The sequence below is a fragment of the Crinia signifera genome, chromosome 9 (assembly GCF_055691185.1).
Source record: "Crinia signifera chromosome 9, ASM5569118v1, whole genome shotgun sequence".
Classification (NCBI taxonomy): domain Eukaryota; kingdom Metazoa; phylum Chordata; class Amphibia; order Anura; family Myobatrachidae; genus Crinia; species Crinia signifera.
The window spans coordinates 20,485,821-20,506,148 of record NC_139225.1 but is presented as its reverse complement, the minus strand read 5'-3'; the positions used below and the strand labels follow the sequence as shown (position 1 = coordinate 20,506,148).

Sequence of the window (20,328 nt, the reverse complement as noted above, 5' to 3'; positions counted from 1 at the left end):
ATGGGCATTACGGTGTGTTATAATGTGTAATTGGCATAATGGATTGTCAGATTCTGTAGTGGGCATTACGGTGTGTTCCATAATGAGTAATGCCTCCTTTTTGTGATGCCACGCCTTCTTTCCATGAGGCCACGTCGCATGGCTTGGCCGCGCAAGGGTCCCGCCTGCTACAGGTGGACCTGTGTGCTCAAAATGCCAGGGCCTGGTGATGGTGCATATGGCGGTGTGTGTGGAGAAGCAGGGCCTTGGATGATGGTACATGATGGTGGTGTGTGTGTGTTGGGGGGGGGGGGGGGGAGCAAGGTCCCTGGGGGATGGTGGTGTGTGTAGAGGAGCAGGGTCCCTGGCTGATGGTGCATGATGGTGGTGTGTGTGGAGGAGCAGTGTCCTTGGCTGATGGTGCATGATGGTGGTGTGTGTGGAGGAGCAGTGTCCCTGGGTGAATGTACAAGATGGTGGTGTGTGTAGAGGAGCAGGGTCCCTGGCTGATGGTGCATGATGGTGGTGTGTGTGGAGGAGCAGTGTCCCTGGGTGAATGTACAAGATGGTGGTGTGTGTGTGTGTGTGTGTGTGGAAGCAGGGTACCTGGGTGATGGTGCAAGATGGCGGTGTGTGGGGGAGCAGGGTCTCTGGGTGACGATGCATGATGGCAATGTGTGTGGAGAAGTATGGTCCCTTGGTGATGGTGCATTATGGCGGTGTGTGGGGGAGCAGGGTCCCTGGTTGATGGTGCATGATGGCGGTGTGTGTGTGTGTGTGTGTGTGTGTGGTGGGGGGGGGTGGGGCAAAGACCCTGAGTGATGGTGCATGATGGTGGTGTGTTTGGAAGCAGGGTCCCTTGGTTATTGTGGTGTGTGTGATGGAGCAGGATCTCTGGGTGATGGTGGTGTGTGTGGGGGAGCAGGGTACCTGGGTGATGTGGTGCATGATGGCGGTGTGTGTGATGGAGCAGGGTCCCTGGTTGCTGGTGCATGATGGTAGTGTGTGGTGGAGCAGGATCCCTGGGTGATGGTGTTGTGTGGAGAAGCAGGGTACGTGAGTGATGGTGCATGATGGCGGCGTATGTGGTGGAGCAGCGTCCTGGGTGATGGTGTTGTGTGGAGAAGCAGGGTCCCTGGGTGATGGTGCATGATGGTGGTGTGTGAGGGAGCAGGGTCCCTGGGTGAATGTACATGATGGCGGTGTGTGTGGAGAAGCAGTGTCCTTGGGTGATGGCCAGAAGGGCCAATGGCCAAGTGGCCCTATTTTTGCCATCCTCTTAGTTGAACTAGTCTGTCACCTCAGCACCGCCTCCTCGGCCGTCGTCCCTGTGCTGAGCGGACAGCCTGAGCAACGTCATTTGCATATGATGTCATGACGCAGCTGCATCATGACTGTTATGATGCAACCTTGACTGAGCCTCCGTCCTTTAGCGGTGCTGGCATTTGTGGGCGACGGAGGAGCTGAATGGCATAGGGGAGAGGCGGAGCAAAGAGGCATTGCTGCATTTGTGGATGTTATGTCCGATGTCATGACACAAGCCGCCCACCGCTGCCCACCTTACAAGTTCCCGAACTGTTGGAAGTGCTGAGTGGCTGGGCAGGCTTGGCACCATCTGAGAACACGGCGCAGAGTGGACACATCAGGATGCCCGGCGGCAGCACCTCTTAAGATTGTAGGGGACCACCCCTCTCAACCGGCTGGCTGTGGCTGCTGCAGCCTGCACTGCAGAGGAGAGGACTCAAAGTGACTGCCGTGACTCGACTCTGAGCAGCACACAAGGAAAATTGATAGTTTTACATTGTGCCAAAGGCACAATGTTTAATGGGCATGCATTAGTGTGTGCCACCAATGTGTAATGGGCATAACGAATTGTGTATTCTTATATGTAATGGGCATTACGGTGTGTTATAATGTGTAATTGGCATAATGGATTGTCATATTCTGTAGTGGGCATTACGGTGTGTTCCATAATGAGTAATGCCTCCTTTTTGTGATGCCACGCCTTCTTTCCATGAGGCCACGTCGCATGGCTTGGCCGCGCAAGGGTCCCGCCTGCTACAGGTGGACCTGTGTGCTCAAAATGCCAGGGCCTGGTGATGGTGCATATGGCGGTGTGTGTGGAGAAGCAGGGTCCTTGGATGATGGTACATGATGGTGGTGTGTGTGTGTTGGGGGGGGGGGGAGCAAGGTCCCTGGGGGATGGTGGTGTGTGTAGAGGAGCAGGGTCCCTGGCTGATGGTGCATGATGGTGGTGTGTGTGGAGGAGCAGTGTCCTTGGCTGATGGTGCATGATGGTGGTGTGTGTGGAGGAGCAGTGTCCCTGGGTGAATGTACAAGATGGTGGTGTGTGTAGAGGAGCAGGGTCCCTGGCTGATGGTGCATGATGGTGGTGTGTGTGGAGGAGCAGTGTCCCTGGGTGAATGTACAAGATGGTGGTGTGTGTGTGTGTGTGGAAGCAGGGTACCTGGGTGATGGTGCAAGATGGCGGTGTGTGGGGGAGCAGGGTCTCTGGGTGACGATGCATGATGGCAATGTGTGTGGAGAAGTATGGTCCCTTGGTGATGGTGCATTATGGCGGTGTGTGGGGGAGCAGGGTCCCTGGTTGATGGTGCATGATGGCGGTGTGTGTGTGTGTGTGTGTGTGTGTGGTGGGGGGGGGGTGGGGCAAAGACCCTGAGTGATGGTGCATGATGGTGGTGTGTTTGGAAGCAGGGTCCCTTGGTTATTGTGGTGTGTGTGATGGAGCAGGATCTCTGGGTGATGGTGGGGTGTGTGGGGGAGCAGGGTACCTGGGTGATGTGGTGCATGATGGCGGTGTGTGTGATGGAGCAGGGTCCCTGGTTGCTGGTGCATGATGGTAGTGTGTGGTGGAGCAGGATCCCTGGGTGATGGTGTTGTGTGGAGAAGCAGGGTACGTGAGTGATGGTGCATGATGGCGGCGTATGTGGTGGAGCAGCGTCCCTGGGTGATGGTGTTGTGTGGAGAAGCAGGGTCCCTGGGTGATGGTGCATGATGGTGGTGTGTGAGGGAGCAGGGTCCCTGGGTGAATGTACATGATGGCGGTGTGTGTGGAGAAGCAGTGTCCTTGGGTGATGGCCAGAAGGGCCGGTGGCCAAGTGGCCCTATTTTTGCCATCCTCTTAGTTGAACTAGTCTGTCACCTCAGCACCGCCTCCTCGGCCGTCGTCCCTGTGCTGAGCGGACAGCCTGAGCAACGTCATTTGCATATGATGTCATGACGCAGCTGCATCATGACTGTTATGATGCAACCTTGACTGAGCCTCCGTCCTTTAGCGGTGCTGGCATTTGTGGGCGACGGAGGAGCTGAATGGCATAGGGGAGAGGCGGAGCAAAGAGGCATTGCTGCATTTGTGGATGTTATGTCCGATGTCATGACACAAGCCGCCCACCGCTGCCCACCTTACAAGTTCCCGAACTGTGCAGGAAGTGCTGAGTGGCTGGGCAGGCTTGGCACCATCTGAGAACACGGCGCAGAGTGGACACATCAGGATGCCCGGCGGCAGCACCTCTTAAGATTGTAGGGACCACCCCTCTCAACCGGCTGGCTGTGGCTGCTGCAGCCTGCACTGCAGAGGAGAGGACTCAAAGTGACTGCCGTGACTCGACTCTGAGCAGCACACAAGGAAAATTGATAGTTTTACATTGTGCCAAAGGCACAATGTTTAATGGGCATGCATTAGTGTGTGCCACCAATGTGTAATGGGCATAACGAATTGTGTATTCTTATATGTAATGGGCATTACGGTGTGTTATAATGTGTAATTGGCATAATGGATTGTCATATTCTGTAGTGGGCATTACGGTGTGTTCCATAATGAGTAATGCCTCCTTTTTGTGATGCCACGCCTTCTTTCCATGAGGCCACGTCGCATGGCTTGGCCGCGCAAGGGTCCCGCCTGCTACAGGTGGACCTGTGTGCTCAAAATGCCAGGGCCTGGTGATGGTGCATATGGCGGTGTGTGTGGAGAAGCAGGGTCCTTGGATGATGGTACATGATGGTGGTGTGTGTGTGTGTGTTGGGGGGGGGGGGGGGAGCAAGGTCCCTGGGGGATGGTGGTGTGTGTAGAGGAGCAGTGTCCCTGGCTGATGGTGCATGATGGTGGTGTGTGTGGAGGAGCAGTGTCCTTGGCTGATGGTGCATGATGGTGGTGTGTGTGGAGGAGCAGTGTCCCTGGGTGAATGTACAAGATGGTGGTGTGTGTAGAGGAGCAGGGTCCCTGGCTGATGGTGCATGATGGTGGTGTGTGTGGAGGAGCAGTGTCCCTGGGTGAATGTACAAGATGGTGGTGTGTGTGTGTGTGTGTGGAAGCAGGGTACCTGGGTGATGGTGCAAGATGGCGGTGTGTGGGGGAGCAGGGTCTCTGGGTGACGATGCATGATGGCAATGTGTGTGGAGAAGTATGGTCCCTTGGTGATGGTGCATTATGGCGGTGTGTGGGGGAGCAGGGTCCCTGGTTGATGGTGCATGATGGCGGTGTGTGTGTGTGTGTGTGTGTGTGGTGGGGGGGGTGGGGCAAAGACCCTGAGTGATGGTGCATGATGGTGGTGTGTTTGGAAGCAGGGTCCCTTGGTTATTGTGGTGTGTGTGATGGAGCAGGATCTCTGGGTGATGGTGGTGTGTGTGGGGGAGCAGGGTACCTGGGTGATGTGGTGCATGATGGCGGTGTGTGTGATGGAGCAGGGTCCCTGGTTGCTGGTGCATGATGGTAGTGTGTGGTGGAGCAGGATCCCTGGGTGATGGTGTTGTGTGGAGAAGCAGGGTACGTGAGTGATGGTGCATGATGGCGGCGTATGTGGTGGAGCAGCGTCCCTGGGTGATGGTGTTGTGTGGATAAGCAGGGTCCCTGGGTGATGGTGCATGATGGTGGTGTGTGAGGGAGCAGGGTCCCTGGGTGAATGTACATGATGGCGGTGTGTGTGGAGAAGCAGTGTCCTTGGGTGATGGCCAGAAGGGCCGGTGGCCAAGTGGCCCTATTTTTGCCATCCTCTTAGTTGAACTAGTCTGTCACCTCAGCACCGCCTCCTCGGCCGTCGTCCCTGTGCTGAGCGGACAGCCTGAGCAACGTCATTTGCATATGATGTCATGACGCAGCTGCATCATGACTGTTATGATGCAACCTTGACTGAGCCTCCGTCCTTTAGCGGTGCTGGCATTTGTGGGCGACGGAGGAGCTGAATGGCATAGGGGAGAGGCGGAGCAAAGAGGCATTGCTGCATTTGTGGATGTTATGTCCGATGTCATGACACAAGCCGCCCACCGCTGCCCACCTTACAAGTTCCCGAACTGTGCAGGAAGTGCTGAGTGGCTGGGCAGGCTTGGCACCATCTGAGAACACGGCGCAGAGTGGACACATCAGGATGCCCGGCGGCAGCACCTCTTAAGATTGTAGGGACCACCCCTCTCAACCGGCTGGCTGTGGCTGCTGCAGCCTGCACTGCAGAGGAGAGGACTCAAAGTGACTGCCGTGACTCGACTCTGAGCAGCACACAAGGAAAATTGATAGTTTTACATTGTGCCAAAGGCACAATGTTTAATGGGCATGCATTAGTGTGTGCCACCAATGTGTAATGGGCATAACGAATTGTGTATTCTTATATGTAATGGGCATTACGGTGTGTTATAATGTGTAATTGGCATAATGGATTGTCATATTCTGTAGTGGGCATTACGGTGTGTTCCATAATGAGTAATGCCTCCTTTTTGTGATGCCACGCCTTCTTTCCATGAGGCCACGTCGCATGGCTTGGCCGCGCAAGGGTCCCGCCTGCTACAGGTGGACCTGTGTGCTCAAAATGCCAGGGCCTGGTGATGGTGCATATGGCGGTGTGTGTGGAGAAGCAAGGTCCTTGGATGATGGTACATGATGGTGGTGTGTGTGTGTTGGGGGGGGGGGGGGGGGGGAGCAAGGTCCCTGGGGGATGGTGGTGTGTGTAGAGGAGCAGGGTCCCTGGCTGATGGTGCATGATGGTGGTGTGTGTGGAGGAGCAGTGTCCTTGGCTGATGGTGCATGATGGTGGTGTGTGTGGAGGAGCAGTGTCCCTGGGTGAATGTACAAGATGGTGGTGTGTGTAGAAGAGCAGGGTCCCTGGCTGATGGTGCATGATGGTGGTGTGTGTGGAGGAGCAGTGTCCCTGGGTGAATGTACAAGATGGTGGTGTGTGTGTGTGTGTGTGTGTGGAAGCAGGGTACCTGGGTGATGGTGCAAGATGGCGGTGTGTGGGGGAGCAGGGTCTCTGGGTGACGATGCATGATGGCAATGTGTGTGGAGAAGTATGGTCCCTTGGTGATGGTGCATTATGGCGGTGTGTGGGGGAGCAGGGTCCCTGGTTGATGGTGCATGATGGCGGTGTGTGTGTGTGTGTGTGTGTGTGTGGTGGGGGGGGTGGGGCAAAGACCCTGAGTGATGGTGCATGATGGTGGTGTGTTTGGAAGCAGGGTCCCTTGGTTATTGTGGTGTGTGTGATGGAGCAGGATCTCTGGGTGATGGTGGTGTGTGTGGGGGAGCAGGGTACCTGGGTGATGTGGTGCATGATGGCGGTGTGTGTGATGGAGCAGGGTCCCTGGTTGCTGGTGCATGATGGTAGTGTGTGGTGGAGCAGGATCCCTGGGTGATGGTGTTGTGTGGAGAAGCAGGGTACGTGAGTGATGGTGCATGATGGCGGCGTATGTGGTGGAGCAGCGTCCCTGGGTGATGGTGTTGTGTGGAGAAGCAGGGTCCCTGGGTGATGGTGCATGATGGTGGTGTGTGAGGGAGCAGGGTCCCTGGGTGAATGTACATGATGGCGGTGTGTGTGGAGAAGCAGTGTCCTTGGGTGATGGCCAGAAGGGCCGGTGGCCAAGTGGCCCTATTTTTGCCATCCTCTTAGTTGAACTAGTCTGTCACCTCAGCACCGCCTCCTCGGCCGTCGTCCCTGTGCTGAGCGGACAGCCTGAGCAACGTCATTTGCATATGATGTCATGACGCAGCTGCATCATGACTGTTATGATGCAACCTTGACTGAGCCTCCGTCCTTTAGCGGTGCTGGCATTTGTGGGCGACGGAGGAGCTGAATGGCATAGGGGAGAGGCGGAGCAAAGAGGCATTGCTGCATTTGTGGATGTTATGTCCGATGTCATGACACAAGCCGCCCACCGCTGCCCACCTTACAAGTTCCCGAACTGTGCAGGAAGTGCTGAGTGGCTGGGCAGGCTTGGCACCATCTGAGAACACGGCGCAGAGTGGACACATCAGGATGCCCGGCGGCAGCACCTCTTAAGATTGTAGGGACCACCCCTCTCAACCGGCTGGCTGTGGCTGCTGCAGCCTGCACTGCAGAGGAGAGGACTCAAAGTGACTGCCGTGACTCGACTCTGAGCAGCACACAAGGAAAATTGATAGTTTTACATTGTGCCAAAGGCACAATGTTTAATGGGCATGCATTAGTGTGTGCCACCAATGTGTAATGGGCATAACGAATTGTGTATTCTTATATGTAATGGGCATTACGGTGTGTTATAATGTGTAATTGGCATAATGGATTGTCATATTCTGTAGTGGGCATTACGGTGTGTTCCATAATGAGTAATGCCTCCTTTTTGTGATGCCACGCCTTCTTTCCATGAGGCCACGTCGCATGGCTTGGCCGCGCAAGGGTCCCGCCTGCTACAGGTGGACCTGTGTGCTCAAAATGCCAGGGCCTGGTGATGGTGCATATGGCGGTGTGTGTGGAGAAGCAGGGTCCTTGGATGATGGTACATGATGGTGGTGTGTGTGTGTTGGGGGGGGGGGGGGGGAGCAAGGTCCCTGGGGGATGGTGGTGTGTGTAGAGGAGCAGGGTCCCTGGCTGATGGTGCATGATGGTGGTGTGTGTGGAGGAGCAGTGTCCTTGGCTGATGGTGCATGATGGTGGTGTGTGTGGAGGAGCAGTGTCCCTGGGTGAATGTACAAGATGGTGGTGTGTGTAGAGGAGCAGGGTCCCTGGCTGATGGTGCATGATGGTGGTGTGTGTGGAGGAGCAGTGTCCCTGGGTGAATGTACAAGATGGTGGTGTGTGTGGAGGAGCAGTGTCCCTGGGTGAATGTACAAGATGGTGGTGTGTGTAGAGGAGCAGGGTCCCTGGCTGATGGTGCATGATGGTGGTGTGTGTGGAGGAGCAGTGTCCTTGGGTGAATGTACAAGATGGCGGTGTGTGTGGAGAAGTAGGGTCCCTGTCGCCTCCAGTCACTATACACACACACTGATCCTTTCCCCTCCTGATCCTTGAATCCTTTCCCACCACATAAAGAAACATATATGTCTAATTTAGAAATAACATATTATGTATCATACATACACGTATGATAAAACGCTGTACGACATCTACTGGCTGCAGGAGGAGCGCGTAATATAACCGGGGTCCCATCCAGGTTGTAATTTCTACCTACAGGATTTAAATAATACCTATGGCTAAGCCCATTCTAAATTAAATTAGTAATCCTCTATCAGACCTGAGAGGTCATAACACAACAGCTGGCGGTAGCCGGAGGCACCAGCTCTTCCCCACGCAGAACCTTCACAGCCAGCCTGCCCCAAGCACACACGTATGCCACGTCCAGGGAATTATACCAACTCAATGGCCTTGGTTTCTCCTCCATCTGACATTAGCTTTCTTTATAGCCCCTTGAAAGAAACATGTTGGACTGATGCATTTCCTGGAGCTAATGGCTGTGTCCGTGCGTCATAGTGATTATCAAACTCCTTCTTATCACCTTCATTTTATTTCCCTTATTCCTGAGACCACTCCTCTGCAGACCATTAGTGGTTTTCCCAGTATAAGTGCTCCACCAAAGTCCTGAACACATATGTAGTTTCCAAGCCACCTTCTTCCTCATGTCCGCCATCTTCTGTTCTCAGGCCATGGCACATGGGAAACAGCATTCCATGCTCTCCATGAAATAAGGAAACCGGGCTAGACAGGGAATGGACATATGACTTAAGATGGAAGACCACATCCAAGGACTGAATGACCAGGAAAATGTCAAAATTAAAAGGATCAAGACATAAAGAGGTTGACCTGCTGGAAGGTCATCAGTGACAATTGCCCGGTTTTACTTTCCTCCATATATTAAAGATTTCTCTGAAGAAACAACTTGTAGAGGAATTATCACTACTGTGAAGATGTTGCAGGAACCTCAACCGAGCAGAAGGGTGGCGCAAAGCCTCAGTGGCTGTAGATGATACAGGAGATGTCTGGAATGCCTTGTCCACTCACTGATTATCTCTTTAACCTGGACTGCTGTAATCTCCTCCTATGTGGAATCCCTGACAAATGTCTCTCTCCATTCCAGTCTATCCTCTGTGCTGCAGCCCGGCTCATCATTTCACCAAATGCACTATGTCCACCAAACTGGCTCTCAAAACCCACTTCTTCACCAAACCCAGCCAGCTCTCACCTTAACTCTGTTCCATACACACCGTCTACCCATCTTTGTCACCCCTATTTGTCTGCCCCTACCCTAAGCTTTTACGAGCCGGACCCTCTCTCCATATGTTATTGTCCTTCTCTTACTTATACCATCTTTGATGGCTCCAAATCCAGTGTTTGTTTTTTTTGCCACCCTGACACTTAGCTCAGTGTCCTCTGCTGATGCAGCTATGGTTATATTCCCTATACTTGTACTCTATAGTATTAAGCTGTAAGCTTATTCGTTTACTGTATGTACTCTATGATTGCTGTGGATCCCCTGTGGTGCCATATAAATAAAGGACAATAATAAATAATAATGAGGAAGAAGTAAATGCACAACCCCAACTTCCTTCCTAAGCCTTGATAATAACCTACCCAGCCTCTCAGAGTCCTACCTCCAGGCTATCCCACACCTACCCCAGCCAAGATGCCTGCAATGCTCTTCTTTCCATCATACAGCTATCTCCTCTACTTGACTAGCAGCCAAAGTCATGGTATGCAATATGGGTGATACAGTCCGCAACACTGTGGTTGTGGGCTGTGATGTCACCAATGTAGTCCTCATTGATGGTCCTCCAACCAGCCTACTTGCTGATCTTTCTCTTTACAAGCAGTGCCACTATATTTCCTTTAGTGCACCTTCCATGATCCCAAAGTCGTGGGGCTCCATCAGAAACGAGGTCTTACCCCTGGTAACTCCAGCTAGGCCAAGGATCCCCCTGAGCAGTCATCTCTCAAGAACGCATCTGCTTCTCCAGCCATTCCGCCAACGGCAGTCCACTGTATCTCTAATTCTGTCAGTGTATATATACACATACATCCGCACAGTCAGCTCCCACCCATCGTCTTGCCCCCCAGTCATATTGAACTGCTCATGCACTTGCACAATTCTAGGTTAGAAGTCTCTGTCCGCACTTCGTCTGTCCCCTCCAGCCACTGCACACTCAATCTGTCTCTTCATGTGTCAGGTCCCCCCCAGCCCAAACTCACAGTTCTTGAATAATATAAAATTCTTTCTTGGTCTCAAAAGTATCGATCAGCTGCAGAATATTTGGATGATTCACCCTGAAAGAGAGGAACGGAGGAGAAAACATGAAACGGAGATCGAGAAATGGCTGCCAGGTAAATCACGGTCGGGGGGGGGGGGGGGGGGGGGAGTGAAAGGGGCATAATATTAATTTAAACATATACAATATCTATACATGTCGACGCAAGCTGATCAATCACGGCAAGGTCTTCCCTACTGGTCGGTCCACACGCTGAATGATGGGACTAGGACTTAGCACTCCCACTAAACGTCTGTTTCCACCCCAGACACCTACTTCCTGCTAATCACCGTGGAAACAGCGTGTATATAGAAAAAGAAGCAGGATCTTATTGCAGCACGGCCTCCCGCATGCGTACTACGGGCTGTACACATGTGCAGCAAACCGATACTCGGCCGCTGTGTGAATTCGCAGCCGTACGATCAGGTATTATTTGGACCTACATACTATGGGGCCCATTTATCATTGATCGCATTTACAATGCGATCTGGGCGGAATATTACTGCCCAGGATCGCATTGTAAAATGCGATCCTATTAGCAGGATGTATCATCCCTGACGCACAGGGACAGGGCGCCGAAAGGAGCCCGTCCCTGCGATGTCCTGAGCCGGAAGCCAAGGGGTCTTTGCGCTACCCCCCCGCCGACCCCGCTGCCCCGGTAGCAGTGTGGTGTGTAGGCTACAATGGGCTACCGCCATCTCAGAATGGCGATAGCCCGGGGATTGCGATGCGCTGCTGCCCGATGTTAATACATCGGGCAGCTTCGCATCCCCCTATGGGGGAGGCGGCCAGCAGCGGTACAGAAGGACCCCTCCTACATACATGGGGGTGATAATTAATTTTGCAACTAACCCCCGAAACGGAAACGGGTGTTTTCAGGGATTTAGCCGCAAATATTGAATGATAAATGGGCACGTAAACACTGTTAATCAGGTAACCTCACATGGTGGGACCCCAACACTAAGGTTCAAGTCCAGTATATGGGACTTCCCCAGGCCAGCACAAGCCAACCACCCCAAGGATGGGTTGGGATCGTTGGGTCTACAACAACTAGGTCGACAAGCAGTGGGTCGACACCACTAGGTCGACATGCAGCAAGGTCGACATGGGTTGAGGTAGACATGGGTCAAGGTCGACATGACATTAGGTCGACATGGACTAGGTTGACAGCCAAGAGGTCGACATGGGGTTTTTCACTGTTTTTTTTACCCGAATGTCGGCACAGTCGACATGGACACAGTTTGAAGTGCACCGCATCCCCTCCCATCGCTCGCTTTGTTTCAGGCTCAGTGCCTCGTTACGCCCGGCACCCTATTTTATTCTCCCACCACGCCCTAGTGGATGGTAGGGCATGAAATACCGCCTGTCAACACATGTCGGCTCAAAAAACAGTGAATATACCCATGTCGACCTTTTGACTGTTGACCTAGCCCATGTCGACCTAATGCTTGTGTCAACCTCATGTCATGTCGACCTAGACCCATGTCGTCATTAACCCATGTCAACCTAATGCTTGTCGACCTAGTTGTTGTAGACCTAATGACCGTATCCCCCCAAGGATCTGCACTAGTGAATGGTTGAGGTGTAAAACAATGTGACATTGGTCAGAAGCATCAGCAATGTGTTAAGGCCCTTATTCTGGTTCACTCGCAAAGGCAAATTCCTTCTCAAATAGACAAAACCATGTGCACTGCAGGTGGGGCAGATGTAACATGTGCAGAGAGAATTAGATTTGGATGAGTTATTTTGTTTCTGTGCAGGGTAAATACTGGCTGCTTTATTTTTACACTGCAATATAGATCTCACTTTGAAGTAAAACCCCACCCAAATGTAACTCTCTCTGCACAAGTTACATCTGCCCCACCTGCAGTGCACATGGTTTTGTCCATCTAAGAAGGATTTTGCCAGAAAGAGTGAACTAGAATAAGACCCTAAGCTTCAAAAGTGATAAAATGGAGAGTGATAAACCACTAGCCAATCAACTCCTACCTGCCATGTCACAGGCTGTGTTTGAAAAATGTCAGGCAGGAGCTGATTGGTTGGTTGTTTATCACTCTCCATTTTATCACTTTTGAAGATTAGTGCATCGGGGCCCAGGACTGAAGTCTATCAGGTATAATTTGTCATCATTGCACCTGGTGCTTGAGAGGTTGAGTAGTGCAGCCAGTCTGCGGACACCACCGGTCACACCAGGCACACAAGTGGTGAGTGGGGCCCTGCCCATTTTGTCAGTCCCGGGCCCCACACTTTTTAATGGCAGACCTGGCTGTTCAAACAGTCGCTTAGCAAAAACACTGACTAAGATGGGAGTTCTGTTTCACAGAATCTACCTTATTTATTTCGCACCTTCTAGACTAGAGGATAACAGACAACAGCTGATTTTTTGCCCATAGCAACGTTCCATGTCAAATAAAACTCCCATCTTCGTAAATTTCCCTCCAATGTGATTTATGTGACATATTGCATGAGATTCATCCGTACTTATAGCCGGCCGAGTGTAAAAGGTCTCGCCGCTGGGGACATGAGTTTTGGCTTCCAGCGTTGGCAGAGCCGGGCAGCGCAGATGCCAGGCGGCGGCGGCTGCTGCTGGCTGGCGATCGTCACACTAAGTTATTTCCTGTAAACTGCTAAAGAAGCACAACGTAGAACACAAAACTGCCACTATGGGGTTTATTCTAGTTCATTCTTTCTGACAAAATCCTTCTTAGATGGACAAAACCATGTGCACTGCAGGGGGGCAGATGTAACATGTGCAGAGAGAATTAGATTTGGGTGAGTTTTTTGTTTCTGTGCAGGGAAAATACTGACTGCATGATTTTACGCTGCAATATAGATCTCACTTTGAAGAAAAACCCCACCCAAATCTAATTCTCTCTGCACAAGTTACATCTGCCCCACCCGCAGTGCACATGGTTTTGTCCATCTAAGAAGGATTTTGTCAGAAAGAATGAACTAGAATAACCCCCTATGTTGACGATGCTGTTACACAGAGGGCCGCAGAAAACTTGGCAAGAACCTACAGAACAGGCGCGAAGCGGAGGGCGGTCTCCCACTCCAACAGCCAACAACAGCTTTGGCGCTGCGTTTTACACCTGCCAAGCTCATCTTTTTCGTCTTTCTACGTAGCAACTCCCAGGTGCACTATTGTTCCGCAAACTGTCTCTGTCAGCAAGTTTTACGACGACGACGAGCATAATCCACCGGGCACCGTGTCACCTGAATCTGGGGCAAAAATAGCTGATAAATATGTATGACGGATAAAACAGCTCCCCAGCGCTGCAGGCCGCTCCTTCCAGTTATACATAGAAGCGCGGCGCCTGGAATAGCATGCACATCGCTCATTGACTGCTAGGGTTTTGTACTGAAGCCATCCAAGTCTTCAAATGAATGCACAGAGAACGCCGCTTTGAAATATGTTCTCACTCAGCCTCAACACCCCCCCTCCACGAAAAGCGGTTGAAATAACATTTCTCAGGTCAGATTTGACAATAAGATTAGTCACATCGCCTGTGTGTGTGCCCTAATTCCATTCTCTGCCCGCCGGCAGCAGACGTAATGTCTCTCTAATCTTATAGCGAAGCAGCTGTACACAAACCTGTGGTTTCCAGCTGTCGCGGTGCTGTGATCTTTGTGCCGAGAGTATTGATCCACCGGCCCCGTCGCTCGTTTGTATTAATGAGATGGTGAGATGATGGCTGTCACGGAATTGGGTCATCTTGCACCTGTTGGTGCGTATGTTCGCATGTTCGCAGCATAGCGGACAGGTAAACGCTGCCTGATGGAACGGCCGCTCCCCTCGCCGCACGAATCCTCTCTCTAAGGTGTGAATGGACCATCTAATGATTTTTTTTTCACCCGTTCGCAAATAAAAGCCAGTCTGGATTGACTTTTATTATGCCCGGGATCGCCGAATCAGGGAGGGCACTGATGTCATGTGACGTAAGTAGGTACCAACGCGCCTGCATCAGCAGCACCATCTTACCCGACCCTATTCTGGATGATAGGTCATCAGTCAATAGGTCAACGACATGTGGTCAACATGGGAAAAGGCAGACAGGTTCAAATTATTGACATGGCAATGGTCGACGCAACATATGGTCGGGATGCAGTCAAAATCCCGATGGTCAAAATCCCGACAGGGTCAAAATCCCGAATGGGTCATAATACCGACAAGAACAAAATCCCGACATTTAAAATCCCGACAAGGTCAAAATACCGACATTTAGAATGTACAGGTGAAACTGTCAACATGACTTTGGGTCGACAGGTCGCGAGGTCGACATGGGCTTTTTCACAGTTTTTTGACCCGACATGTGACGACAGGCGGTATTTCATGCCCTACCATCCACTAGGGCGTGGTGGGAGAATAAAATAGTGTGCCGAGCGCAGAAAGGCACCGTGCCTGAAGCATTGCGAGCGAAGCGAGGGGCTGCGGTTCACCTCCAACTGTGTCCATGTCGACAGTGTTGACAATTCGGGTAAAAAAAACAGTGAAAAAACCCATGTCGACCTCGTGACCTATCGACCCAAAGCCATGTTGACAGTTTCACCAGTTTCATTCTATATGTCACTATTTTGATCATGTCGGGATTTTAAATGTCGGGATTTTGTCCTTGTCGGTATTATAACCCATTCAGGATTTTGACTGTCAGGATTTCATACCGAATCCATATGGTCAACATGTTTTTTTGCGGGGGAATGTTTGCCTTTGTCATACTTTAGCAACCTGTATGAAATTGCCGACATGACAACATATGGTCGACGTGAGTTGTTGTTTTTTTTGCAGTTTTTCCATTTTCATACTTTAGCATCCATGTGGAGTAAGAGTGGGAATGGAAATCTGGTCGACAGTCAATAGGTCGACCGCTATTGGTCGAAATGCATTAGATCGCCATGGTCAGATGGTCGACACCGCCTATGGTCAGCGTGAGATTTTCACACAAAAAAATGTAATTTAAATGTAAATGTAAAACCTTTTCATACTTGAATCCACGTGGACTATGACTGAGAGCGGAAAACGCAGTGTTCGACGCAGTAATAGCGGAACGCGGCGAGCACAGCGAGCCATGTGAGGGGGAAGGCGGTACACTAATTGGGGCATCGTGTTCTCAAACCTACAATTGGTTACGCAAAAGACATCAAAATAAACCTGCGTCAACCTTTTCATGTGTCGACCTTGACTATTTGGAGTCAACCTGGACTGATTTTAATTTAAAGAAAAAATAGAGCAGCCGTAGATGGATATAAAGGAAATAAAGAATCCACACAAAGATCTGCAAATATAGCGATCCATTAGAACCCGGGGCACGTTTATATTTGCCATATGAAAAAAGACAGACCCGATACACCGACAGATGTTCTCATATGAAGCGAGCAGCGTATTACAAGGACATCAGTAGGCAGCGCTGTTTGACGACATTTCCCGAGATGTTCCCCGCAGAACGCTGATGAGAACAGCAAGGGGCGTGCACTTGCGTCTACGCACAAACATAAATCTGTTTACAATCCCACAAATAAAAATAACAACCTCCAGCGCTTCCCGGACGGCTCATCACCTTACCAAGAGCTTCTGCAGAGGAGAAGTCACTGACACGGGTGACACAATACGAAACAGCTCATCTAGATTCTTATAAATCAGAGCCGGACAAATCGGATCACAAGATCCACCAACAGTGCAGGTTTTCCAGGTCTCCTAGCTGGTGCACAGGTGCAATCATTACTAACTGTCACATTTAAGGGAAAGTGGCTCTAAATTGCACATCCTCGTAATGAAAGGTGCCATCTGCTGAAAATAAGGTGGTATGCACAGAGACAGAGGGGATGCAAAAATGCACTATGGGATCATTACTAACTGTCACATTTTCCAGACCACCTAGCTGAGGCGCAAGTGCAGTCATTACTAACTGTCACATTTCCCAGACCACCTAGCTGGTGCACTGCTGCAGTCATTACTAACTGCCACAGTTCCCAGATCACCTAGCTGTTGCACAGGTGCAGTCATTACTAACTGTCCCATTTCTCAGATCTCCTTGCTGGTATGCACAGGTGTAGTCATTACTAACTTCAACATTTCCCAGACCCCCTAGCTGGTGCACATGTGTAGTAATTACTAGCTGTCACATTTGCCAGATGACCTAGTTGATGCACAGGTGTAGTCACTACTTACTGTCACATTTCCCTGATTCCCTAGCTGGTGCACAGGTGCAGTCATTACTAGCTGTCACGTTTCCCAGGCCACCTAGCTGGTGCACAGGTGCAGTTATTACTACCCATCACATTTCCCACATCCCCAAGCTCGTACACAGGTGTAGTCATTACTGTCATGCTCCCCAGTCCACCTAGCTGGTGCAGGTTTCTGTCTTGTGTAACTAAACACCTGCAGGTGTCATAACTGTCACATATTCAAACCTGTGCTGCCACAATTGGCCTGGAAAATATGGACTGTTGGTAGATCTCGAGGACCAGTTTGGCCAGCCCTGTGTTGGGGGGGCTTTAAATAGAGCCCCAGTAGTTCAGAGTCCCCCTTTTCAATGTAGAGACCATCGTGGGATTCAGGCAGGTGCGTGGCAAGTACATCTGCGCTCCTGCAGAATTCGGGGAGCAGATACTTATGTTGAAGACAGAGAGCTGCTTTAAGGGCCTTCTTCTGGTCGATGCGTAAATTTCCGAATTCTTTCGGATGGCGTTTTTTTGCCGTCTGCGCATGCGTGGGCAACGCTATGCGCATGTGCCACGCAAGGTCTCCGTACTCGTTCTCACTAATACCGTACAGAAAAGTGCACCGCATTCACTCATGAAATATGGGCGTAATATGGGCGTCATTCGGAACTACACAGGGGCGTAGTTTCAAAGTGGGCTAAACTGGGCGTAAACATGGGCGTACACGAGGGAGTGCACTAATTCTGGTAGGCGTGCATTCGGACAGAACACCGACTGCAAACGAACCAAAAGGCAGAAAATATGCGGACTCCATAAGCAAGTATTGCTTTGCGGACACCACTCGGTCATGCGCTAGGCATTCGGAACGCCCAATTAGTACGGCCGCACCTGAACCAATGTCAGCTGAACACAATACAATCCACTCCTCTACTCATTACTCATTAATTACACTCTTGTCATTGCTTCAATTGGAACCATTGCAGCTTAAATGGACCATTACAAAACACACAAATATATGCTCAAAGCACGGCTGCATTTTTTTACACACATTTACACTGCAAGCAATGGACAGAACTTGCTATCACTAATATAAATATCCATGTCACTTTTACATTCACCAATAACATCGGTGCGTACAGGCAGGTTCCCGTCCGTTCTGACGCTGTAAGAGCGTGCAGACGCTGTAAGACCATGCAGAATATGTGTGTGTCCACCGCACACGCAAGGTTTGGATGTCGTCTGTAAACACGCCCTGTTCTTAAAGTGTGAGTCCGTCCGAATGCGGAGGACCGGTGGGCGTTTCTTCGTACGATGTCCGCACAGCGTGGCGTGCGGACCGCTCCGAAAGAATTCGGAAATTTACGCACCAACCAGAATAACCTCCTAAGTGAGAACTCAACACTGAATCTTCTAAAGCAGGATCAGCTGCGGGCAAGAAAATGGCCAAGAGCACTTTCCCTGAATAGAAAGCAGACTACAGGAGCCAGAATATAATCAAATATTAATGCATTTCTAGCTGCCATGTGTTTGATTGATTACCATCTTCTCTCAGGACCATTACTTATAAATATGCAGAATTCCGGGGAGACACGTGCTGTAGATGTACTGAGACGTGCGGAGGGCACCAGATGGCTATCTTTGGAAAGACGATTTTCTTGTTCGATATTAAAGAATTAAGGGTCCTATGACACCATAGCAGGGTGGGAGAAAGGCAGAAGTCCTGGCGAGGCAGTGGGAGCTTAGGTCAGGGTAGCACGATTTAGGGAAATGATTCTTATGGCTAACGAGCCGCAGACACCAACCGTAATATTCTATACTTCAGGGTGCCAGGGGGAGTACGGCCGGATCGGTACGGAGACCTGGCACATATTCAACAAATAAATTCATTAGAGTATGATTTAAAATAATAATAATATATAAATATGTAATATACAGAGAGATAGATGCACACACATTTAGGAAAAACATTTTCTGACCTTAGGATAACTGACCCCTATGTGCCTGCGAGTGTGATGTCACACAGCCTCCACGGTCCTCCCCCGAACCATGCAGGCGTATCCAGACCGTTCCCCGAAAATGCTCAGTCATCATCCCCCCCAACAGTTGGTCGCTGCCCCCATTGCATCATTGCCGCCCCTCTGTCGCTACTTAAACTGCGGTTACGAAGTTACTGCAGTGTAAAGGGGTCCACACACGGGTAGGTGAGCACTCTGGGGATTATTCTGGTTCACTCTTTCTGACAAATTCCTTCTTAGATGGACAAAACCATGTGCACTGCAGGTGGGGCAGATGTTACTTGTGCAGAGAGAATTAGATTTGGGTGGGGTTTTACTTCAAAGTGAGATCTATATTGCAGTGTAAAAATAAAGCAGCCAGTATTTACCCTGCACAGAAACAAAATACCTCACCCAAATCGGTACTCTTTACCTAGCACGGCGCCCATCGCGGGCATCGCGGCCATCAAATGCACTAAAAAACGGGTGCGACGCGATGCCCGCGATTTCCCATAGGGAACAATGTTAAAAGTGTGATTGGACGCGATTTTACTGTTCAATGCCTCAATGCCCGCGATTTTTCCATAGAAAACAATGTTAAATGGGCCACAGAGCCCTAATAGTCCCCCTGAAGTCTGAAATGGCCCCCACAATTGTTAACGCCACCCCACGATCAACGTGAACCCGAAGCGTGGCGAGCGGCAGCGGTACGCGTCCTCCGACCTTTTCATACCCCCACTATCCACGTCGGCGTGGAGTTGAGAATAGAATAGTGTGGCGAGCGCAGCGAGCCACCGAGCCCGAAGCGTGGCGAGCGCAGCGAGCCCCGCGAGGGGACGCGGATACCTTCACAGGTAAACGCGTCCCTTCGCGGGCTTCACAGATATCCGCGTCCGCTCGCCATGCTTCGGGCTCGGTGGCTCGCTGTGCTCGCCACACTATTCTATTCTCAACTCCACGCCGACGTGGATAGTGGGGGTATAAAAAGGTCGGAGGACGCGTACCGCCGCCCCTCGCGGGCTCGCTGCGCTCGCCGCGCTTCGGGTTCACGTTGATCGTGGGGTGGCGTTAACAATTGTGGGGGCCATTTCAGACTTCAGGGGGACTATTAGGGCTCTGTGGCCCATTTAACATTGTTTTCTATGGAAAAATCGCGGGCATTGAGGCATTGAACAGTAAAATCGCGTCCAATCACACTTTTAACATTGATCCCTATGGGAAATCGCGGGCATCGTGTCGCACCCATTTTTTTAGTGCATGCGATGGCCGCGATTTTTTACCCCCGATGACCGCGATGGACATCGTGGGCGCCGTGCTAGGTAAAGAGTACCCCCAAATCTAATTCTTTCTGCCCATTTTACATCTGCCCCACCTGCAGTGCACATGGTTTTGTCCATCTAAGAAGGAATTTGTCAGAAAGAGTGAACCAAAATAACCCCCTCTATCACAATGCCCCTACACATCGATCGATATACGGTCATTTTTTAATCACTATATGTTTAGGCCCCATTAGTGCTCGGCACGTGCGGTGCTCAACTGCCGAAAATAGCAGTTTTGGACAGTTTGCGTGCCGTATTGAATCGTCGATAAATGCCGCCAGAATATTGTTAGTCTAATGGGGGCACTATATTTACTAAAAATCTATAATATAGGGAAATGTATTTTGACTTTTTTATATTCGCTTAGCAAACACCTTTCCAT

The 20,328-nt window shown here is 50.9% G+C and overlaps 1 protein-coding gene across 1 annotated transcript in view; it reads right to left on the bottom strand.

Moving 5' to 3' along the window:
• LOC146037300 (caM kinase-like vesicle-associated protein) overlaps positions 1-20,328 on the bottom strand; it is an 85,091-nt gene that overhangs the window by 11,179 nt on the left and 53,584 nt on the right. The window contains exon 4 of the mRNA XM_083161352.1: positions 10,419-10,493. Within this exon, the coding sequence (XP_083017478.1) occupies positions 10,419-10,493 (75 nt within the window). The remainder of the gene's footprint in view (positions 1-10,418; positions 10,494-20,328) is intronic.